This window comes from Rhea pennata, chromosome 1 (assembly GCF_028389875.1).
Source record: "Rhea pennata isolate bPtePen1 chromosome 1, bPtePen1.pri, whole genome shotgun sequence".
NCBI lineage: Eukaryota > Metazoa > Chordata > Aves > Rheiformes > Rheidae > Rhea > Rhea pennata.
The window spans coordinates 91,844,721-91,865,197 of record NC_084663.1 but is presented as its reverse complement, the minus strand read 5'-3'; the positions used below and the strand labels follow the sequence as shown (position 1 = coordinate 91,865,197).

The 20,477-nt window shown below is 46.5% G+C and overlaps 1 protein-coding gene across 3 annotated transcripts in view; it reads right to left on the bottom strand.

The window, feature by feature from the left end:
- Window positions 1-20,477, bottom strand: part of LSAMP (limbic system associated membrane protein) — a 1,028,143-nt gene that overhangs the window by 306,982 nt on the left and 700,684 nt on the right. For 2 of the 3 annotated variants that reach the window (XM_062571871.1, XM_062571889.1), the window contains exon 1: window positions 14,081-14,353. In XM_062571871.1, the coding sequence (XP_062427855.1) occupies window positions 14,081-14,235 (155 nt within the window). In that variant the 5' untranslated portion in view covers window positions 14,236-14,353. Of the gene's footprint in view, window positions 1-14,080; window positions 14,354-20,477 lie in introns of those variants that run through there. The other variant, XM_062571880.1, reaches the window with a different exon arrangement.

The following is a 20,477-nucleotide window of genomic DNA, read 5'->3' as shown; positions in this document are numbered from 1 at the left end:
ACAAAAGGAACCATCTAGTCTGTTCCTCTGTGGGAAGGATGGATCAGCTCCACTTCACCATTTGTGGCATCCGTCTCTCCTCGTATGAATCTAGGCTGTCTTAGAGCTCTCCAGTAATGGAGGTCCACAGCCTCCTGAGGCAATTTGATTCAATGTTTTACTATCTTTACTGTTTCAGGTTTCTTACTAATATTTAATCTAAGTCTCTCTTGCTGCAGTCTAAAACTATTCCTCCTTGTCTTCTCCACTATAGGCATACAGAAGATATTACTCCTTTCCTTTACCTCTTATGTTTCTACAGGCTGTTATCATATCATCTCACTCTTAGTCCTCTATTTTTTAGGCCTAGTAACCTCATTTCCATCCATCTCCCTTCACAGACTAGGCTGTCTAGACTTTTGATCATTCCCACTACTCTTTTCTGGACTGCGTATCTCTCTAGAAACATAAAGACCTCCAAATAGATCCAGGGCTCTACTTCATAGCGCACACACCAATCAGCAAGCAGCCAACACAATCCCTGGAACAGGGACGCAATGCCAGTGGAGGGGGAGGCAAGCTAGAGCAGGACACAACATGGCATCCAGTGAGGTACTGAATGATGCCAGGAAACGAGCTGCATGTTCTTCCCTCTGGGAGCTGGATGTTGCTCCCGCTTTGAGCTCAATATAGAAAAAAAATGCTACTTAAAAGGCTAACTGCTCTGATCATGTCCAAGGTCCTTGACTCATCTAGCCTGCATTTAAGTATCACCCCCCAACATAGGTAAAAAGGAAGCCGCACATGTTACTCCACCTTGGGCACACTTTTCAAATGGATAGACCTGCATGCCTCTGACTCATTGCCAGTACTGGAGAACAGCCAGAAGAAGAGGAAGGGAAGAAATGCCACTCTAAAGGCCAATGAATACGCATGCAGCATGTTACGTAAGAACCCCTGTGGGCCCTCTTGTCCAGGTGAAAGTCCTACAGATGGCCCATCACTAAGCACAGTTGATGCAGTGGGGAGAATGAGTGGGTGGACAGATAATTTGATATTTAGTCGAAAGAACTAAAATAAGTTTAATGCAGTGTTAGGAAGACAGATTGCCTGCAGCTCCTTCTGCTCCTGATTATGGATGCCAATCTGAGGTTTCCCTGAGGTGTAAAACTAGTCAGGATGTGTGCATTGCCACAAAGACTTCAGATTCCCAGTCTCACAAAAAGAAATTACCATAAGGAGGATAATAAAGGGAGACCAGCACTGAGGAAACCCCCTACCCCAGCAGCTGGTTTAGTTTATCTCTAAGTAAGACAATCTTGTGGTCACAGGCCAAACATGTGGGGCTGTCTCCAGAGCTCCTACAAAGGCCCTCCTGCAAGCCCCTCCTCAGACAGACAAATTTGGATGAGACGATCAGAACTCACTAGCTGTAGACTAGTTGCTTTTCTTAAAGCTCAAAGAGGCACTGTGAGCACTGAGGACTTTCCACAAGACTGAAACATCACTGTCTTTTATATGCATCTGTTTTTGCCACTTGCACAAGCTAAGCTCAGGTCTGCAGCCCAACAGCTTGGGTCACCCAGGTCAACATCTTGCAGGAGTATCAGACCACTCACCTAAGAAGGAGATATGACAGAGGAAAAAAAAAGACCCCAGCTGCTTCCTTCCAACAGGAGCACCAAAGCATGCTCAGGAAGCACTCCAGCATTTCTCCTCTGCTGACAGCAGAAAGGTAGTTTTTGCTCATGAACCTGCAGTCTCACCTCTTGCCTACAACTACCCCAGTAGCAAAGGGGATTTTCTTCCACTCTATTTCCAACTTGGGCTGCAATTAAAAGCAGAACAGAGCACTGAGATGCAACAGGCATCCGACTGCATTCCTGCTGGGAAGAAAATGAGCTTTATTGGTGAGACAGCCCTCACTTCTTACCAGCCCCCTTACACCCCTCCCTTCCTATGAGCTCTCAGGACAAATAGGAACCAGGCATTCAGTGTAGGAACAGAAAATAAATACACTGGAAATACTCAGCAGGCCCAGTCTGAATACAATGCATTGATTGAGTGGCTGTGCCCAGCGAGGGAGCTCAGAGCCTGCACTATGAGCTACAGCAGAAGGACCCAGGGCCCTGCAGCCTCTGCAGTGCTCCCCCATCTTTCTCGCTCTTTCTCTTTTTTTTTCTTTTTTTCCCCTAGCTTCCATCCTTATACCCAGGTCCAGGAAGGAGAGAAATTTAAAGGAGATCAGAGCTGAGCAAAGAGGGAAAAAGAAAAGGAGGATGGGGAGGGAGCTGGTGTCAGGAATAAGTGTGTGTATCGAGAAGGGGTAAGGAGGAGATAGACTGAGACAGAGAAAGCAAGGGGAGAGAGAATGGGGGGCGGGGAGAGAGAGAGAGTGAGAAAGAGAGAAGATGGAGCAGGCAAAAGAGATGTGACTGACAGCTTCATCAAGCAAGGTGGCAGGCTGGATCAGGGAGCTTGCCAAGCAGAGAGCTGGGGGTGAGTTGCAAGAGGGGAGACTGTTGCAAGAGAGATATTCCACCTCTCTCCTTCTGATGAGCTTATCCATCCCCCTTCAATGGACAAACCTCTGCATACAAACTCTGCCCCTTCTCTTGTCCTGGCAGCAAAGGGAAGTCAAGGTGGCAGTGGATGGAAGGCAATGAGGTGCTGCATGTGCACCACTTGAAGGCTTTGCACACACTTTGAGTGACAGCAATCATCAGGTATAAGCAAGCCCCTGGACTCTCCTCTAAAAACAGGTCCTGTGAGTCTAGCCAGTGAAAGAGGTAACCTTTTGTGTCTCTCATTAGGGTGTGATTTCCCATTACTGATGGCCGTATTTAGTGCACCATAAGGGGTACTGCCCAAACATACTGTCCTCAACAGTTAATCATCCAAAACTGTGGACGCTTTATGTAGCACACAGGTAAGACCAGCAAACTGTCTATATTTATTTATGCTTGCTGCCTTGTTTTTCGATAAACACAATACCAGTACTACCAGAAGCCCTTTTCAGAAAACGGCCATTACTGGAAAAGCTGAAAGGGGGTGTCATTATAGAGGGGGCTGCCTTTCCCTAGCTTCTTATCACAAAGTCCTTGGTCTGCATGATCTAAAGCCAGCTATTCACACTGGACTTGCTTGCAAGGGTTAGGCTTGCCTTCAAACACAGCCAGCACTCCCATCTCAATCCAGTCACACTCAAAAGTGATTTCAATTGAATAGCAGCATAATCCACACAGCAAACACATATGTACATCCGTACAGCTGGTGCTGATGTGTGCATCACTTTTCCATGGCATGGCAAAGGGATCTGGAAAGTGGCTCACTGCCTCTTGCATACACTCGTACAGGCGGCCCCCCGTTGTGCTGCCAGCCAGCCCAGTGGTCAGCGGCATGGGGCAACAGGACGGGGAAAGAAACGGATGACTTGGGGAAGGCAACCAGCATAGCCAGAATGGGCTATTTAAAAAGACAGATGAGTAGATGGTGGGGTCATGGATCCTCAACCTGCTGTCAGGGATGAGAGCCCAGCTGCAGGGCAGCAAGGATGAAACTGCAGGGCTGGCCAGGAGCGGGGGCTGTGGGGACAGAAGCTGTCCGAGAAATGGCAGGGGGCTGCAGAAAGACCACCTCCACTTAATTAGCGTGCAGAAGGCAAGGGAGTGGCAGATGGGAAAAGGGACTGCAACCATCTCTCCACATCTTCCACCATCAGAGCCCTGAACCTGGGAGCTTCAAACTTCCCCTGTCCTTTGACCTGTTAATAAACCCATCTGCTCCAAAAGGAGGAGCAAACGCCCCCAAACTGTGTCTCACACATGCCCTCTGCTCATCCACAGAGGCAGGCTTAAATCTTCCTACCCCCAGCACTGAGTCCCCATAAACAACTGCCTCAGCTAGCACTAGCTCCCTGCTCAGTAGCTGCAGGGAAGGAGATGATGGTTTATACCATATTGTATTATAGTTTGCGTATAGTTATTATATTATTGTTCACAGAGAGGAGCCAGCAATTTCCAGAGAGTAATCACTCCCTGAATCCAGCTTTTCTCCAGGTTTAGAGGATGCCCTGGGGTAGATGGGGGTTTTGTAAAGTCCCTGAGCTACCTGCAGTCACTAAGTAGGTTTGCTAACATATAGTCACATTTTTCCCCCTTTTGAGCACTTCTAAATTCCAATGTGCTTACTTGTATTTTGTCCCCTCCATGATGTTCTCTGCTTTCCATTTCCCAAAGAGATGAATACATGGCCTGACCACGGACAAAGTCCTACCAACTCCTGTTGGGAATCTAGGCTGGGGGTTAGGAATTGGGTGCTTTATTAAGGAGCTGGTGAGGAATCTGCCAGGCTTTGTTACTCTAACTCCTCTCCAGGAAAGGCAAAGAAAGAGATAATGATGTTAGAACATTTCAACCTTTCTTTTTCTGAGCTTGATAGACCTGGCCTGAGGCACCTTTCCTAGAAAAAACAGGCTGCTGTAAGATTGATTGGTGGGGTGCAGAGTTTAAAGGTAATTTTCTCTTGTCACATGCACATAAATTATTGTGGCTCAAGCTGCGATCAGCTCCATGTTGCACTTGTTCAACTGCTTTTATGCCAGGGCTCTGATAAGGTGTTGTGAGAAACATGTCCACTACTCCCCAAGCAACATCCTACAAATTATATAGGATAAACTATATACATATGTAAATGTTTGTGTGTGTGCGTGTGTATATGTATATATATTTATATGTATATATGTTTGTATGTATATAAATGTATATATATATCAAGAGCAACACAGGGATAGAAAAAAAGTAGCCATGTGTATGGGGGTGCACGTGCCTACAGATCTGTGCAGCCACAAAGTCCCAGCTGCGGAAGGTGCAGCGAGAGCCTCATTTGCTCATCCATGGACTCATTTGAAATGTTCTGTCCATAAGCGCCAGGGCAAGCAAAGCTCAGCCACTCAGATTATTCACAAGGGTGAAGAAGGAAAAAAAAAAAAAAAAAAAGAGGCACATGCACACAAAGGAAGCACAGCTGCAGCCCAACTGAATTCATTTTTAACATTCATGAAAATATTCACAGAACACTTCAGTGCTATTTGCCTAAATCTTGCTGCTTGGAGTAAACACTCGAACCAACACAGGCTGTATGTTCGAGGTGAAATGCATTGGGGATTAGCTGTGGCTCTTGGCCCTAAGTTACAGAATCACAGTGTCCCTGAGTACATATGGCCCCCTTACTTTAAAGCACAGATTCAGTCTATCACCGCATAGTTTCTGACTTCTAGCCCTGTCACAGCCAAAAAGACTTAGTGAGAGCCCACAGCCATCGCATTCCACATCCATCATGATCGTTTGCAACAAAGGCACTCGTGTTCTGCCAAATTTGAACACAAAAACAACTGCAAACAATGAGAGTTATGGCACACATCTGGTTTAGGTGGGGGAGACCTCTTTCCTCTCCTCCACTTCCCCCTCCCTTTCTTTTGCTCATCTTCTTCATTGTTTTCTTTCCCGGAGTGTCCTAAGCAGCTCACACAGGGGAAAACGCTACAGCACACAAGGGAGACTCAGCTGAAGCCCTGAAGACAAGAGGAGTGTGCATTGTCTCTTCCTCCACCATAAATACAGCTGAGACTACAACTGGATAATTGGCTAAGTGCCTGTCAGCTTAATAACAAAGAGAGAGAGCCAGAGCCAGAGAGAGAGAGAGAGAGAGAGAGAGAGAGAGAGAGAGAGAGAGAGAGAGAGAAAGAGATTTACTATTCAAAGTCATGGATGCTGCCTACCAGTGGATTTCAACATGGGTTTTGTTTGCACTACGAGGCAAGAAAAGAGAACGGATGCAGAGCTTGGAGTCACAGTCTCCCTCATGCAAGGATGGATGCCTGGTCTGGGACAGAGGAGTGGGAAAGCAGAGAACCAAAGGCAGCTGCCGTGCAGCTCCAGGGGCATTCCTGGTTACAGCATTGCTGGTTTCCCAAACCAAAAAGCAGCAGTGTAATCACTGCTGAGACACTATCATCACTGAGGCACTAAGAGCTGTCAAACTGCGTTGGGGCAGAGACAGCAGTAGGTCTCCAATGTGGTCACTCTGGTGCTGGGGGACCCCAGAGTGAGGTAGATGCAGTGGCAGTGGCACAGCAGTGTGACTACAGCCATTTCACACCACAGCAATGCTTTGGCAGCCCGAAGGCTCTCAGCCTTTCCTTCCCCCTTGCAAATCTGCTGCTCCTCTAGGAACACATCTAAGGAGTATGTCTGTGCAAAGAAAACGCTTGATCACGTCTTGTCTCTCACACGAGGTGGGAGGGTGTGTGTTGACAAGGAACCTCTCTGCTCCTCTCAAGTTTTAGCTCTCTCCCTTTGCCACAGAAATGCAAATTTCAGTGGTGAAAGTGGTGCAGGCCGCTCCTACTTGAAAGGCACAGTATTAGCCAGACCTACTACAGTGTTAACCACTGAGCAGCAGAAAAGGAAGATGCTAATATTTTCTTTGCTTGTTGCCTTTTTTCCTTAACAGTCGTGGCAACACAGGCTCACAAGAAAGCGTGCTGCAAGCATTACAGATGGTTACAGAGGGCCAAGTCAGAACGGCATGTAGATCTCCAAGCGAACAGCCTGTTATCCTGTATGTCAGGCAGCACTGCCTCTCGGGCATACAACACTGGCAACTTTATGAAGTGTATACGAATGTTTGCACAAGCACACACATACACTTTTTGTTTTCACATAGAAGCAAGTGTAGAGAAATATGCGTTGGCACACAGGCACACACAAGCACAGACCTCCTCATGTAGATACGTTACTGCGATGTATATGCTGAACTCCAGCCCAGTCTGAACGGGCTCAGACTCAATTCCATTAAGTTAGCTCTGGCCAAAAAAGCCCAACTCCAACAAAATCAATAGAGCTGCAGCAGGGCTACCTCTCTGCTCTTTGCAGAGGGTCTAGCACAATAGGGGCACTTTGAGTGTCACACTGGGCCTCTTCCACCCAACTGAGTTGCTCCGAACAATATCTGCAGAAATACACATGGGTAGAGGATATTGGCTGTCCAGATTATTTTGAAATAGTTGTTTTCTAGGCAGAGGTGAAACTCATTGTTATTAGTTCCCATTACTTACCATAAAACCAGACATGTTAGATGTGCCTGAAGCCTGAAGCAAATGCTTTGGTGTCAGATTCAGCTGAAAATCACATTCGTTTCTTCTTCAGAGAGAAAGGAGTAAAAGAAAACTCAGTAAATTTCTAACTTCACCTTTGTGGCCTTCATTGCACTTATTCCAGAAGATCGAGAGTTCATGCAAGGCAAAATGAATTTTGATGGACAACACAACTAGATACCTTCAATGAAAATAGCTAAATTCACTCATGCTGCAAGCCTGCTAAAGACACGCAGCTGCATCAGCATTGAGTTGGCCCTGCAGCTCTATCAGAATCAGATGCCTATGTATCTGGATATAAAGGGCAGATACATGCAATATATATTTTGAAAACTTATAGTTAAGAGACTGTGAATTCCAGGAACTGCAAGCTATTTTAAGACTAGGTCTTTCCTCATGACCTGCTGGGGAAGACAGCAGAGTAGAAGAGGTACCGACTCAGAGACACTTCAGGTAACACGTACTGCTATATAAATTTTAACGCCAACTAAGTAGGAAAACATATGGTACTTAGCTGCAAACTGAAGTGCATGTGCAGACTCAGGGGAGGAGGTTAAAGCTACACAGTCTGATGTTGTCTCTCCTCCTCCACCTTTCTCAATGCAAGCTGTACATACAGTGTTAATAAACATAATATCACCGCAAAAAAGAATCTCATCTTTTTTAATATCCATTCAGCCTCTCTTTGTGACGTATTAGTCCCACCTCTCAGGAAATACTGTATTGCAAAGTCCTCTCTCTCCACTAGGCATGCTACATAAAAATACTGTATGTATACATGTAAGTATGTGAGGAGAGATGCTAATCTCCAGCCTTTGACCATGTACATATTACAATGCCTTTTATTGCATGTATGCCCACACACTCACATATCTACACATGCATGCATGCCTTCATATAATGGCACCATCTGCTGCCAGACCTGGAAGTTTTGCAACATCAACTGTTACTGCATTTATACATTTATTTTTATATTTTAGTATTTTTTAAAAAAGGGAAATACCAGCAGAGCACAGGCCCTTTTGCCAGATCCTGACACCCCTTGTCTACATATGTACATCACACACAATAACGAATGCTCTGTATATACCAGAAAAAATAGAAGCGCATCTGGGTCTTGCAGTCAATACCAATGCAGATAAGGACATACTAAGGAAACCTTGTTTGTCGCATTCGCTGGGTTGTTGCATCACTGAGCCGAGAGGCAACTCCAAACTAATGGATAGGTCAGCAGGCTGGGTTGATCTAAGCCCTGCTCTGCAACCTTGGGCAAGCCCCTTCACCTCTGGGCACCTCTTTCTCATCCCCAGCCTCTGCCCGTCCTAGCTAATAGCCTGCAGGTTGTGTGGAATAGGGCATCTTCCTTACGCTCTGCTTGCATAGCACTTAGTACAAAGGGTGCCTCATCTTAGTGGTGGCCTTTAAGTGCCACAACAATACTACTAATAACCAAGGTTACAATTTTACTGCCAGGACCATATTATTATGTAGCATTATACCTTTGAACGTGCCTATTCTCATTTCTAGCAAAGGGCTCAGCTCAGTGCTTCCTGTTACAAATCAAATGCTAATTATAAGTGTAATCTGAACTGCTTTTACTTTTCTTTTAAGCTGACTGCATAGGGCATAAACTTTGTTGTGACGCTGTGTTGCTATTTTGCCTGAGGTGCCTTTGTCCTCAAACAGAGCTCCACATGTAGAGTATCGGTAAAATACTAGGAGGCAAAGAACAGAGTTTGCATGAATTGCTTACATTACAAGATTACACCAACAACGTTGTTGTTACTGCTGGAAATTTGATCCTAGTCTATCCTTTGATATATGTAACTTTAAGAAACTAATTACCCATTAGGATGAAAGTTCCTATACATGCTATCAAGCCAGAACTTCACATTATTTAAAAAGATCTGGTAAAAATGGAAATTGCACATTCAGTTAAATGCTGGTTTTCCTCTGCAGCAGAATCAGATTGATTTAATCTTTGATGAAAAGTTGATGCTTGGAAAAAACTTGAGAACAATGAGCCGGATTCTGAACTTGGCTTGATCCCAGTTCTCCAAGGGGCTGAGCATCCTCTGAGAAGCACTCGCAGCTTAAGCCCTGCATGAGTCACTTGTACCTCTTTAGCAGTCCCCAGCAATATGCCCCAAAGACAAATGCAGTTTTTCTGGCAGTGTCCTTGGGCTTTTGTAGATTTGTACTAGTACAACTGAGCAGACTGAGACTGGAATGTGACCCATTTTGTTTCCAGTTAATGATGAGCTCCATTTCAGAAGTGATTAAAGGCCAAACTTGTCCTTGTACTGGGACTATCTAAAGCCCTGGGCAACCTGCAAGTCCCACTGAAGCCCCTGAAACAGTGCTTTAAAGGCACTTTGCAGGAGTGAGTCCACCACAATGGTCCCTAGCAGGCTTGGCCATTTCCTCCCCCACACAGTGCAGGTATCTTCTCCTACCACATGGGATGCACCACTATTTTGCCCCCAACCTAGTGCAAGTGTCAAATGTGACAGTGAGACACACTTTTCTCCCTCCCTGGTTTGTGGTAGCTGCCCTCCACTATTGCTTGTGTCTCTATTTAGCTGATGTACCTCTATTTTGTATCCCTTCTCTTTCTTCCATGAAGGCTAAAGTTTAGGAATAAAGCATAGGGTGCCTGCCTTTCCCCAGCCAATACTTGTAAAGAAAATGATGAGGAAAGAGGGTGGTAGGGGAGTACAGCTTACTTTTTCCCATACTCTGTCAGCACTGGATGGTTCAGCATCTCATGCAGTGAAGCCACTCAGTGATGCATGACTGGATGAGCTCCACGAGGTGCAAAGGGCAATGACAAATTTTACTGAGCTGCACAGAAGATGTCTGTGACTTTGGAGAAAAGACTCCTTTGAGGAGTCAAATTCTGGAGGTCTGGGAAACCCCAAGGAGCTCAGCAAGGTAGGACAAAAAGTCACAGAGATCAGAAAATCATCACCTCATATTTAATACATAATAACAACAATCCTTTCATCAATTTGTATCGGAGGAGCACCTACAGAGCCCAGTCCTTTTTCCTACTGTGCTAGGCAAGGAACAAAAGTTTAAGAAACACCACCAAAACAGCTAATAAATCCTCAAAGGCGCCTTATGGAAGAGCTCAGCAGTAATTATCTCTATTTGGAAAAAAGAGTATGGCATGGCCCCATGCTATGGAGAAAGACAGGAGCAGATCTTGGATTCAGCACTTCAGCGAGCACTTCTACATTCAGGAAAAACGTTGACACAGTGAGGTTGTACATTTAGATACATAGACAAAAAAATGGAGGTTGGGACTTGGGTTTGAGTCCCTCCCCCCCCCATTATGGTTAGTTTGGAGTTTGCATTTTTGTTGATTGGGGATTTTCTTTTCATGTCAAGCAAAGAAACTCTATACAAAACCCAACAACCTCATGACTTTGATCTTGGAAGAAAAATGCGATCCAGAAATTCTAGCACACAGTTCCCTCTCAATCATCAAAATAAGACACACTGTCCTTCACTTGCTGAAAGCAGGCTTAAAAAAAAACAAAAAAAAAACTAAATAAGTCACACCTTTACAACCCTGATGGAGTCTGTGGTCTACCGTGTTTAAAATACCCTGCTCTATTTTCTTGGTTGTAGCTGGACAAAACACTAGCATGTATGCTCGGCCCTTCTCACCTGCAATAGCTTCCAGACCCCTCCTCCCTTTTCAACCTTACTCTAAGGAGCTGATCATTAGCCTTTTCTCTGAGGATAGTCTATCACACGCTATTTTTATTCTCTATCTCTGCAGTTCCCTGACTACCGTCCCCATGCCAAATACTCACTAAAAGTCATCAACCTTCAGCAAGGCCAACAAATGGATCAAATCTGCTGCCAGAGTATTTAGGAGATAAGCCAATATAGCATTAGGAACATTTTTTAAAAATGTCCATAGCAGGGGGATATTTTAAATGCCATAGCTTTAACAAGTCATATGTAAACTTCCCAGTATAATTCTATTCTGAGGTACCAAAAGCAGATGAAACTCTGGAGGAGTGGCTTCCTTTAGAGACATTAGGACTTCTAATGGGAAACTATTTTCCTCCACTTCATAGATCAATCCATCCACTCATTTTCTATCTGCAAGTGTAACACTATATACAAATGTATAAAGGAGAAGAAACAGTTAGAATATCCTGTCTTGTGTGCTTTGCTGAATGATTTGCACCACGATTTACATTAACAAAGTGTCGGAAGTTCTATTATCACTATGTGTGGGGCCTTTAATTCTCTGCAAATTCACGCCCTTCCTTCTCCCTCCTACATTTTCACTTCCTTTCAAGCTACTGGATTGAGCTACTGTGTGCTGGTAACCTGCTGCTGCATGCTCCCCCTGCCCTCTCTGAAGTGGATGCAAAGCAAAGACAGGTGATATGATCTCAGTAAAGAAATCTCTTACCTCTCTATGGAGGCAGAGACCTGCTCTGAGCAGCATTAGAACAGATCACCTAATAGCTTTTCCCCATCCAGCTCTTCCACTAGTGCTGTCACTAGTGGATCTGCAGCGGAGAGAGATGCTGGGAGATTTTTAAACACAAGGCTGTCTTAAAATGAGTTATGTTTTAGAGGCATGGGGGAAATAGAGGCAGGGGGAACTAGCAAACACTCCTTTGCTTTGGACCTGTGCGAATGAAATGTCATCTCACAGGACCCAAAGTGGGCTGGACATAGGGATCTGAGGATCCAAAGGAGGCAGTGAAACACCGCAGGCAACATGGGGCTAGTCCTAGGCAGATGGAGGGGAGACAACTGCCCTTCCGAGGAGGCAGAAAAAGCATGTAACCTGCTGGATCTCCTGCAGCAGCTCAGGAAGGCAGGCTGCGGGACAGAGAGCCTGTGCTCTGTCCACAGTCACTTCTGACAGAAACGTGCCCTGCCAGGAAGGCTGTACTGCTTGGGACAAGCACTAATAGGACAGGGAGGTGTGTTGCTCCTGTGAACTGTGTCACTTGGCACACAGCTGGCTGACATAGCTGGATCACCTCATCGAGATGTTTTATTACAGGGCCTGACATAACATTGGCAAGCTGCGCTCTCTTCGCACATGCACACACACACAGACACCAAAAACACTCTCACATGTACCCTTATTCAGCTTGCTTGTAAATGCTTTACGCGCCGCACATGCAGACACCGTCTCCACCATCCACTCAGCTCTCCCTGCTGCAAATGCAGCTTTAGCACACAGTGTCTAGATAAACTCAAAGGCTCCAAGGTTAAGTGGGAAATAGAAATCCAGTGACCCCTGGCTGGGCAAGCAAGTTTAATGACTTGTCTGCTGCCGTATGTAACAAACATATGCCGACAAACATCTGCCTGAACTGCCTCTCCAAAGTAAAGGGCTAAGGCAGGGATAAAGTCAGCTGTGAATCCTGCTAAAAAAGGGTTAATGGGATATAGGAATCGCTACTGAGTGAAAGAGAGGAGAGAGGAGAGAGGAGCTTGGAGTCAGAGGCAACACCCCTTGTTAGATGTTTTCCGTGTTGCATCTAAAACCCTTCTATCGCATATGCAAGGCAGATGAATTACTCTGTAAATCCTATTACTCCAAGTGGATAAATCTTACATGCAAGTTAACAAGTCTAGAGAGCTGGGGAATGGAAGCTGCTGAACGGATATTCCAGGATCAAAACAACCCAGCACACAGGAGCTGAGAAAAGCGACACATAAACACACACACACACACACTCACACATCCCTCTTCTAGCATCCTTCTTCCCTGCTCCCATCTCACTAGCTCACAAACCCCTCTGTCATTAAACGAGAGGGATGCAGTACACAGGGGATCATGTAGCAGGCACATGGTGACATCTAGCAGGATTTATTTCACAGGAAGAGAAAGAAAACTTTGCCATTGCCGTTAGCTTTGCTAGGGAATTGCTCCCTTGATGCTTCAGGGTTTGTGCACTATCAGCTCCTCATACCGATTACAGACTTATTTTAAATTGCGTCCAGTAGTTTTATAGCCATAATATACTGTGTGCACACACATTCACACACAGAGAATTTTCCCTCAGTAAGGGAAGTTATTGCAGGTAAGTTGAGCAAAGCAAAATTCAAGAAAGAAGCCCATAGTAAAAAGGTGACTGGATTTGAGTTATTTGGGACTCTCTTAACTGAAATTCCAAGCAGTCTAGGTATCACCTTTTAAAAACGTGCACAGTGAAAGCAGAAACGTAACGCTCAACTCTACTAGTGAGAAAGGCTCTGTGTGCAAAGCCACCCTCAGCACAAACGTTCAGATATGCAGGCACCGCACACACCCGTTTATTTGGCCCTGCAAAGAAACTAACACCATGAATGATATATAAGCTTCACAGACACTAGAGTTGTTAGCCTATTTTTTTCACCAGCCTTTCAACTACTGTATCCATTTCCCTTCTGTGCTCAAAAATAAATAAATAAAATTAAAAGCCAGAGTTTCCCCAAAGAACAGTTTTCCCAAATAACTTGCCCAAGAGTTCTGGCAGCACCAGGGATAAAGTTTTTGCACAGGTACAAAAAGAAGTAGGGAAAGATCAATGGAACATCTGGCAAGCACAGCTGGATCCCTTTTCCATTTCTCTACTGATACTGCAGGACTGGTGGAAAACATACATTTACAAGTGCTGGCTAACACGAACAGCTCTTCTTTCCCCACTGAAATTCTTTTGATCCTGAGCACTATACACAGAAAAGCGTAGTGGCAAGAGGCTTTCAAAAGCTTTGCAATTTTTGATACTAAAGCACAAACACATATGCAGAGCCACGCTGTAGCAGCCACTGCTACTGCAGTTCAAGAGATTAAAAAAAAAAAAAACACACACTCACACAGACATACACACACGCACATATATATATTATATTACAAGTATGTATGTACAGATACAGAGATATAGACAAGGAAAAGTTGACAAAATGCCCTACCTGAGGATGGCTGTATCCCCCTGCCTCACGGTGATGTTATCGGTGCCTCGGGTAAAATCCACGCTGCGGACTGGCAGCCCTGTAGGGAGAAGGCAAAGCAATCTCAGTAGGACCAGTGGTAATTGCTTCCGATCAGGCTGAGCCCTTGCTACCATGGCTGGTCTCGTTGAGTTTCTCTGTCAGTACTCGTCTCTCTCTGGACGTGTATACACAGATGGACAGATGTAGAATGAAAAACAATAATAATAATGTACAACTCTGTCTCTGATCCACAGCCCCAGATAGGGGAGGCGATTTCACAGTCCTTCTTAGCTGCCACTTTCTCTTGCTCTTTTCAGTCTGTTTTTGGCTTCTTTCCCCTTAACCGCTTTCCTTTTTTTTTTTTTTTTTTAAAGGCTTTCCAAAAAGTCTTAGCACAACCTTCAGTCAAAAAGGAAAGAAAGAAAGAAAAAAAAAACAGAGAGGACTGTGTGTGTGTATGAAAGGTAGATCAAAATGAAACAAGAGGAAAAAGTCAGGTAGCAAAATAATTTTTTTTTTCTTTTTTAAATCAACCTGTTCGGAGTGATGGAGAAAAAAAAAGGGGGGGGGGGGGGAAAGGAAGAGGAAAAACAAGAGTCCTGCGCTCCCGCGCCGCGCGTGCGGGCGGTCCTGCTCCAGTGCGTGGCTGTGCAGTCTCTGAGCACCGAGCTCCCTTCCTAACCCACTTTCCCAGGCGGAGCGAGGGAGGGAGGAAGGGAGGGAGGGATCCTCGCTTGCGAAGCGCGGCAGCTCGGCGCTACGGCGGCGGCCGCGGAGGGAGGCCCGGAGCCGCCGCCGCCGCCCCGGCCGCCCCCCTCCGCGCAGCCCACCCCGCGCCCCCCGCAGCACCGCTGTCCGCCGCCCCCCACCCAACCCCCCCCGGGGGCAGCGGCCGGCCCCATCGCTCCCCCGCGGCTGTCACGACAACGGCTTCATCCCGCGGCCTGGCCCGGCCCGGGGGAGCTCGGGGGGACTCGGGGGTGGCGGGGTGGGGAGGGGGCTGCGAGGAGGGGAGCACCGGCAGCGCGGAGAGGGGACGCGAGAGGGCTGGGGAGAGACGAGGGGAGAAAGGCAGGGAGGGAAGGGGACGGGGGGGGGCTGCAAAAAGCAGGATGAGGGGAAAAAAGGAAAGGGAGGGAGGGAGATCAGGGAACTGGAAGAAGAGGTGGACAGCAAAGCGGAGAGCAGAAGGCAGAAGGAGAGAGGGGCTCGGGGCGCGGGGTCGAGAGGCCGGCGGGGGGGAGACGCGGGCAATATTCAAGGGAACACTGAGGAAACGGGGGGCCGCGAAGCTGCGGCCAAAAGTGCGAACAACTTGGCTGCGCGGCCCGAAACCACCAGCGAGCGGATTTAAAGAGGAAACGGTCTTGGCAACGGCCTTTGCAGCCTCAAACCTTGCTTCTCCCCCCTCTCGGACTTTCTCTCCGCAGATAAACAGTTGCACGCCCCCTCCCCCCCGCCGCGCTGCTCCTCCCTCCCACCCCTCCGGGCTCCGTCCTTCCCTGCCCCCCGCTCCTTTCCCAGCCTCGGAGGGACGGAGGGGAGACAAAGCTGGTATTGAGCTGCCCGCGGTGTGAATGCTCCGCCTGTGCTCCGCGGCTGCCAGCGCCCGCAGCTGAGCCCCGCGCCCCGCCGCAGCGCTGCCCGCCCGGCACCGCTCCCGCAGCTCGCCCGCCGCCGCCGCCACCGGGCACCGGCGCAGGGAGGTTAAATTAACGCAGAGGAAGAAGCCGTACGTTTGACCGCCGATGCCTGCCTGCCGTTCCTCCCTCCCCGCTCTCCTCTGCCCGCGGCTCCCGGGGACGCTTCGCCGCCGGATCTCTGGCCGCAGCACGACGGGGCCGGGAGAAGGGACGAAGGCCAAGGGGGCAGCGAGGAGGGAGGACGTGGTCTGAAGGGGCTCCAGAGCAGTGGGCATAAGAAAAGCTGAGGGCAACTCTTGCTGCCCTGAGCGGTTACAGCACTGCTGCATGCGCACGCAGGAAGGGACTAATCGGGTTTTATACACAAATGGCCGCACTGGATCAGACCAAAGGTCCATCTAACCCCGCGTTCTGTCTCCAAGCACAGTCTAAGGATAATGCCGAGGAGGGACGAACATAAGCACCAGGCAAGCACGCAGTGATATTGCCCCAGAGCACTCCTCTTAATTTCCAGTGATTTGTGGCTACAGCATGTCCCAAGCCTGTGGCAGTATCTCTGTAGTTAATGGCCCTCAATTGATTTTCTTCTTCCAGGAACGCATCCAGTAGCTTTCTGAACCCCCAGAAATGAGCCCCCACAGCCTTGGGATGCAAAGGCAGTGCTGTCTTGGAAAGCTTAAACAATCCTCATGTTGTTAAAGGGCCTTGAGTTAAGGGCTAAGGTCATGACACCACTACTCCCGTGTCATACGCAGCAGTGGCAAAATGAGATAAGTGCTTTGTACACAAGCCAAGGGGACAAGGAGAGTCAGATATTTCCCATATAGGAAATATGTGTGGATGGGACCAGTGAGGGGGGAGCAAAAAGAAGGAGCTGGAGGTTAATCCATATGCTGGATGCACCCAAGATACTGCAAAGAGAGATCTGGCCCACCGAGGGTATTGCTTTGAAGACATCTGCACTGCTGACAGCCTAGCAGACAGTGAGTCAGGCTACTGACTGAAGGAGATGGACAGCACAAGGCACAGAGAAAGCCATCCTCGGGATGTCTCTGATCACACTCCTGGCATCCCAGGTGGCAGCGCAATGGGCACTCCAAGAAGACACTCATGCTCTTGTTCAGGCTCTCGTGCCACAGTGTGAGTACTGTTATGAGAGCTAGTACAAGTGAAATTACCAATGATAAAAACCTTCTCGCAAAGCAAGGTGTTGCATGGATCTCTTTTACAAGGCTCTCTTACGTATGTTTCATCTACATTAATAGGAGCTATTCTATGTTAATTAAATGCCAGTAGAGTAAGGAAGACATATTTGTTGAAGATTAACTATTATGTAATGCGAGAAGCATCTGCCACCCAACTGCTAGAGCTCACTAAATATTTCCTTATCTCAGAGTATTTACTTAGGAGGCAATAACTATCCAGTTAAATCTAAATTTAATGCTTAGTTAAATATAGTTCACGGAAAGTGGCACCAATATGTTTTATACAGAGAATTACAGAGGAGGTCTCATGGGGAGAGTAGAAACCTTCCCCTCGACTCTGCTAACATCCTGACCTGAGATGGGACCACACCTGGCATGTCTCCCAGCAAAGTGGGGGTCTTTGTAGCACACACTGAGTCTGCTCTCTACTGAGGTAGAAGTAACAGGGTGGTCCTCATCAACTTAGACATTTATACGGTCCTTGTTAGAACTACTGCAGCATACAAATTTAATAATAATAATCATTATAACAAATAGAGAGATGAGGAAGAAATTCCCTTGAAGGTCTCATGGTCCTTGGGGGGGGGGGAAGCCCCCAAAATTGATAAATCTTATTTGCTTTTAGAAGTGTATGGAAATGAAAATAAGTTGTTGTCTCGGTGGAAATGGACAAACAAACAGGAATCACACAAATCCTGCTCATTAGGAGAGAGCCTCATGAGTAAAATAAATCTATTTTTTTTTGTGTTCCCAGAAGAAATAACTGTCTAGACTCATCTCCCCCTGCTGGAAGCAGACAAAGAAGCAGCAGGTTTGCATTTTAACCTTTTTACATTCCAAAATCTTGAGGTAAAATTCAGGTAAACAATCAGAAAAAGGGTACTGCACACCCATATTGACATCTTTTAATGTCATTTACCAATACTCCTGGTAGGTACAAGGCTGGCAGGGTCAGCCTGACTGACTAAATATTGTCAGTATGCAATACAGGAATCGATAGGGCAGTATGAGTCCAGTTCCTCAGGTACCAAGCACATCACTCCCCCTTCCTCCCCCAGTGCTAAAACACACCTTGCCCAAAGGGAACAGAGCATAGAGCAACACACTTTGATGAGGGCAGGCTGTACAGCATCACCCAAGACATGACAAAAATGCTTGGATGACCCATTTTGGAAGGTGTCTCTGTTTCCCTGCTGTGGATGTAGAATGATTCTGCCTGCAAGCTGGAAGGAAAACAGCAGCATATGCAGACACATCTCAGCTAGCCTTGCTCTCCCTGACTTTGAAGGAAATGTGCCAAAGACACTGCAGCATGGGCATCTGAGCTGGCCAAAGTGGACACCATCGATTCTGGCCCCAGGTAGGTAGCCTGCACCAAAGTATGCAGTGCTGCGATGCAGTGGGACTGTTACCTCGGCCAGGACTACCTGTGCCACAGCTCAGTTCTTGAGCTACTTGGGTACTGATACCATGAAAGCCTTAAGTGTGATCTGCTTCTGATGGAGAGTCATCAGGAGCTATAAGCACAGGCTCTGGCCACAGATAGGCATAGGCTTTTTTTTTTTTTTTTTTTTTTTTTTTTTTTTTTTGCATTTGAGATGTCTATAGGCAAGTTGCAGTCCACCAAAAAAAAAAAAAAAAAAAAAAAAAAGCTATGTCAGCTGCAATAGTAAATGGTATGATGTGAATGCCCAGAGAGGGCAGGGATGTTGCCCAGAGAGGTTGTGGAGTCTCCTCCTCTGGAGATATTCAAGGCCCGCCTGGATGTAACCCTGTCTAACGTGCTCTAGGTGACCCTGCTGAGCAGGGAGGTTGGACTAGACGATCTCCAGAGGTCCCTTCCAACCTTACCGATTCTATAATTCTATGAATGACTGCCTTCTAGGAGCCAAAATGTGGCTTATTGGCTCAGTTCACAAACAGCCACAGAATGGCAACTTGTGTCACTTGAGTTTCAGTCACTATCAACCTGGCCCAACCAAAACTGGTGACCTGTTCCCAAATCTCACTGGAATCAGAGAAAAAGCATGTCTGATAAACATGAAAGAGAAGCGCTCACACAAATCTCCAGACTCTTTCATGGCCCAAGTGATAGTTTTAAGTAAGGTGACAGTATGACTGTTCTGCCAGGAGAGTACAAGCCTTAAGGGACGTTATTAAGGGTATTTGCAATGGTGAGTGAAAACATATAATGTTTTGTGAGGTATACAACATGTTTAACCAAGATACACTGCTGCACTCAAGCAGTAGAGCCTGCTGAAAGCATCTCAGCTGTGCAGACTAAGTGTAATTTTGTTGCATTGGCAGAGGGGTTACAGAGAGGAACAGGAAAGGGTCTAAGGAGTTTCCCTGCACTAGGAGGAAGACTGACAGACTGTGGCAGGGCAATGGTGACCTCTGTTTTTCCTCTTCTTTCCAGTACCTGTAGATCCCACCTATACACATGCAGCTACTGATTTCTACCTTGTTGTGCAAGAGCACTATTACATTCTGTTTTATTATGCAGCCACTTTTCACTCTGCTTTGCTTCCTGGGATGCAGGCAGCCATAGGAGTAGAAGCCCTGCCAGGAGAGAGATGGAAAAAAGTTCTCAGCTTCTTTTGAGGCTGAGGCAGGTACTGCCATGAGGAGTCACCTCCTGATACAACCCATTGTATCTGGAGCTTGTATCTCCAGATATAAGCTCTCTGTTGAACACAGCAAAGGCCTCTACAGGCATATCAAGGAAGACATGAGAGTTGAATGGTAAGTCTCTGTCTCCTCAGACATAGAGTTACCATGTACCAAGTCCGTTCCTTTAGTTAGATCTGCCTAGTAAAGTAGCCTCCATCTTTACTAGGCCCAAAAGTGTGCTGGAAAGAGTGAACATTTCCCTGATAAAACTGAAAAAAGAACAAGTTAGCTGAGGGCAGGATGTTTACCAAACTTGTTCCTGCACTGACTGGAACATCCATGCCACTTATTCATATATGTGTATGACAGTGGTAATGCAAGAAGTAATAATGCCAGCATGTGCTATTATTTAAAAAAAAACCCACCTTTTTATGACTATCTTGCAAAGCTATATTTAGCCTGGGTTTTCATTCTTAAAATCAGAGCCAGCTTAGACTTGAGACACACATCAGGACATGTACTGCAGCAAAATGCAGCTTCCTCTGAAGTAAAGACCTTCAACTAGATAGAAGAATTCAGTTTATCAAGAGCATTCACAGACAGATCATAACTGTGGATGGTAAAATGCACAACTACTGAGCTATAACAGAACTTTCTATTGTACAAGAACAATAGCTGCTTTTCAACAATTCGTAACCTTGTTACTATGCCATCGATTGGCTTCAAAATTGATCACCTCCATATGCCTCAGTGCAGACAATTTAGAGGCCAAAGGCCAGGTTTGCAACAGCCATAAGTTGACATATCAACACTACAGTCAAAATAGCTATGCTGATTTCCACCAGCTAAACATGAGAGCCTGAGTCTCAAAGTTCACCTGCTTCTGTGCTGTGTGGGTAAAAAAACAGTGCTATC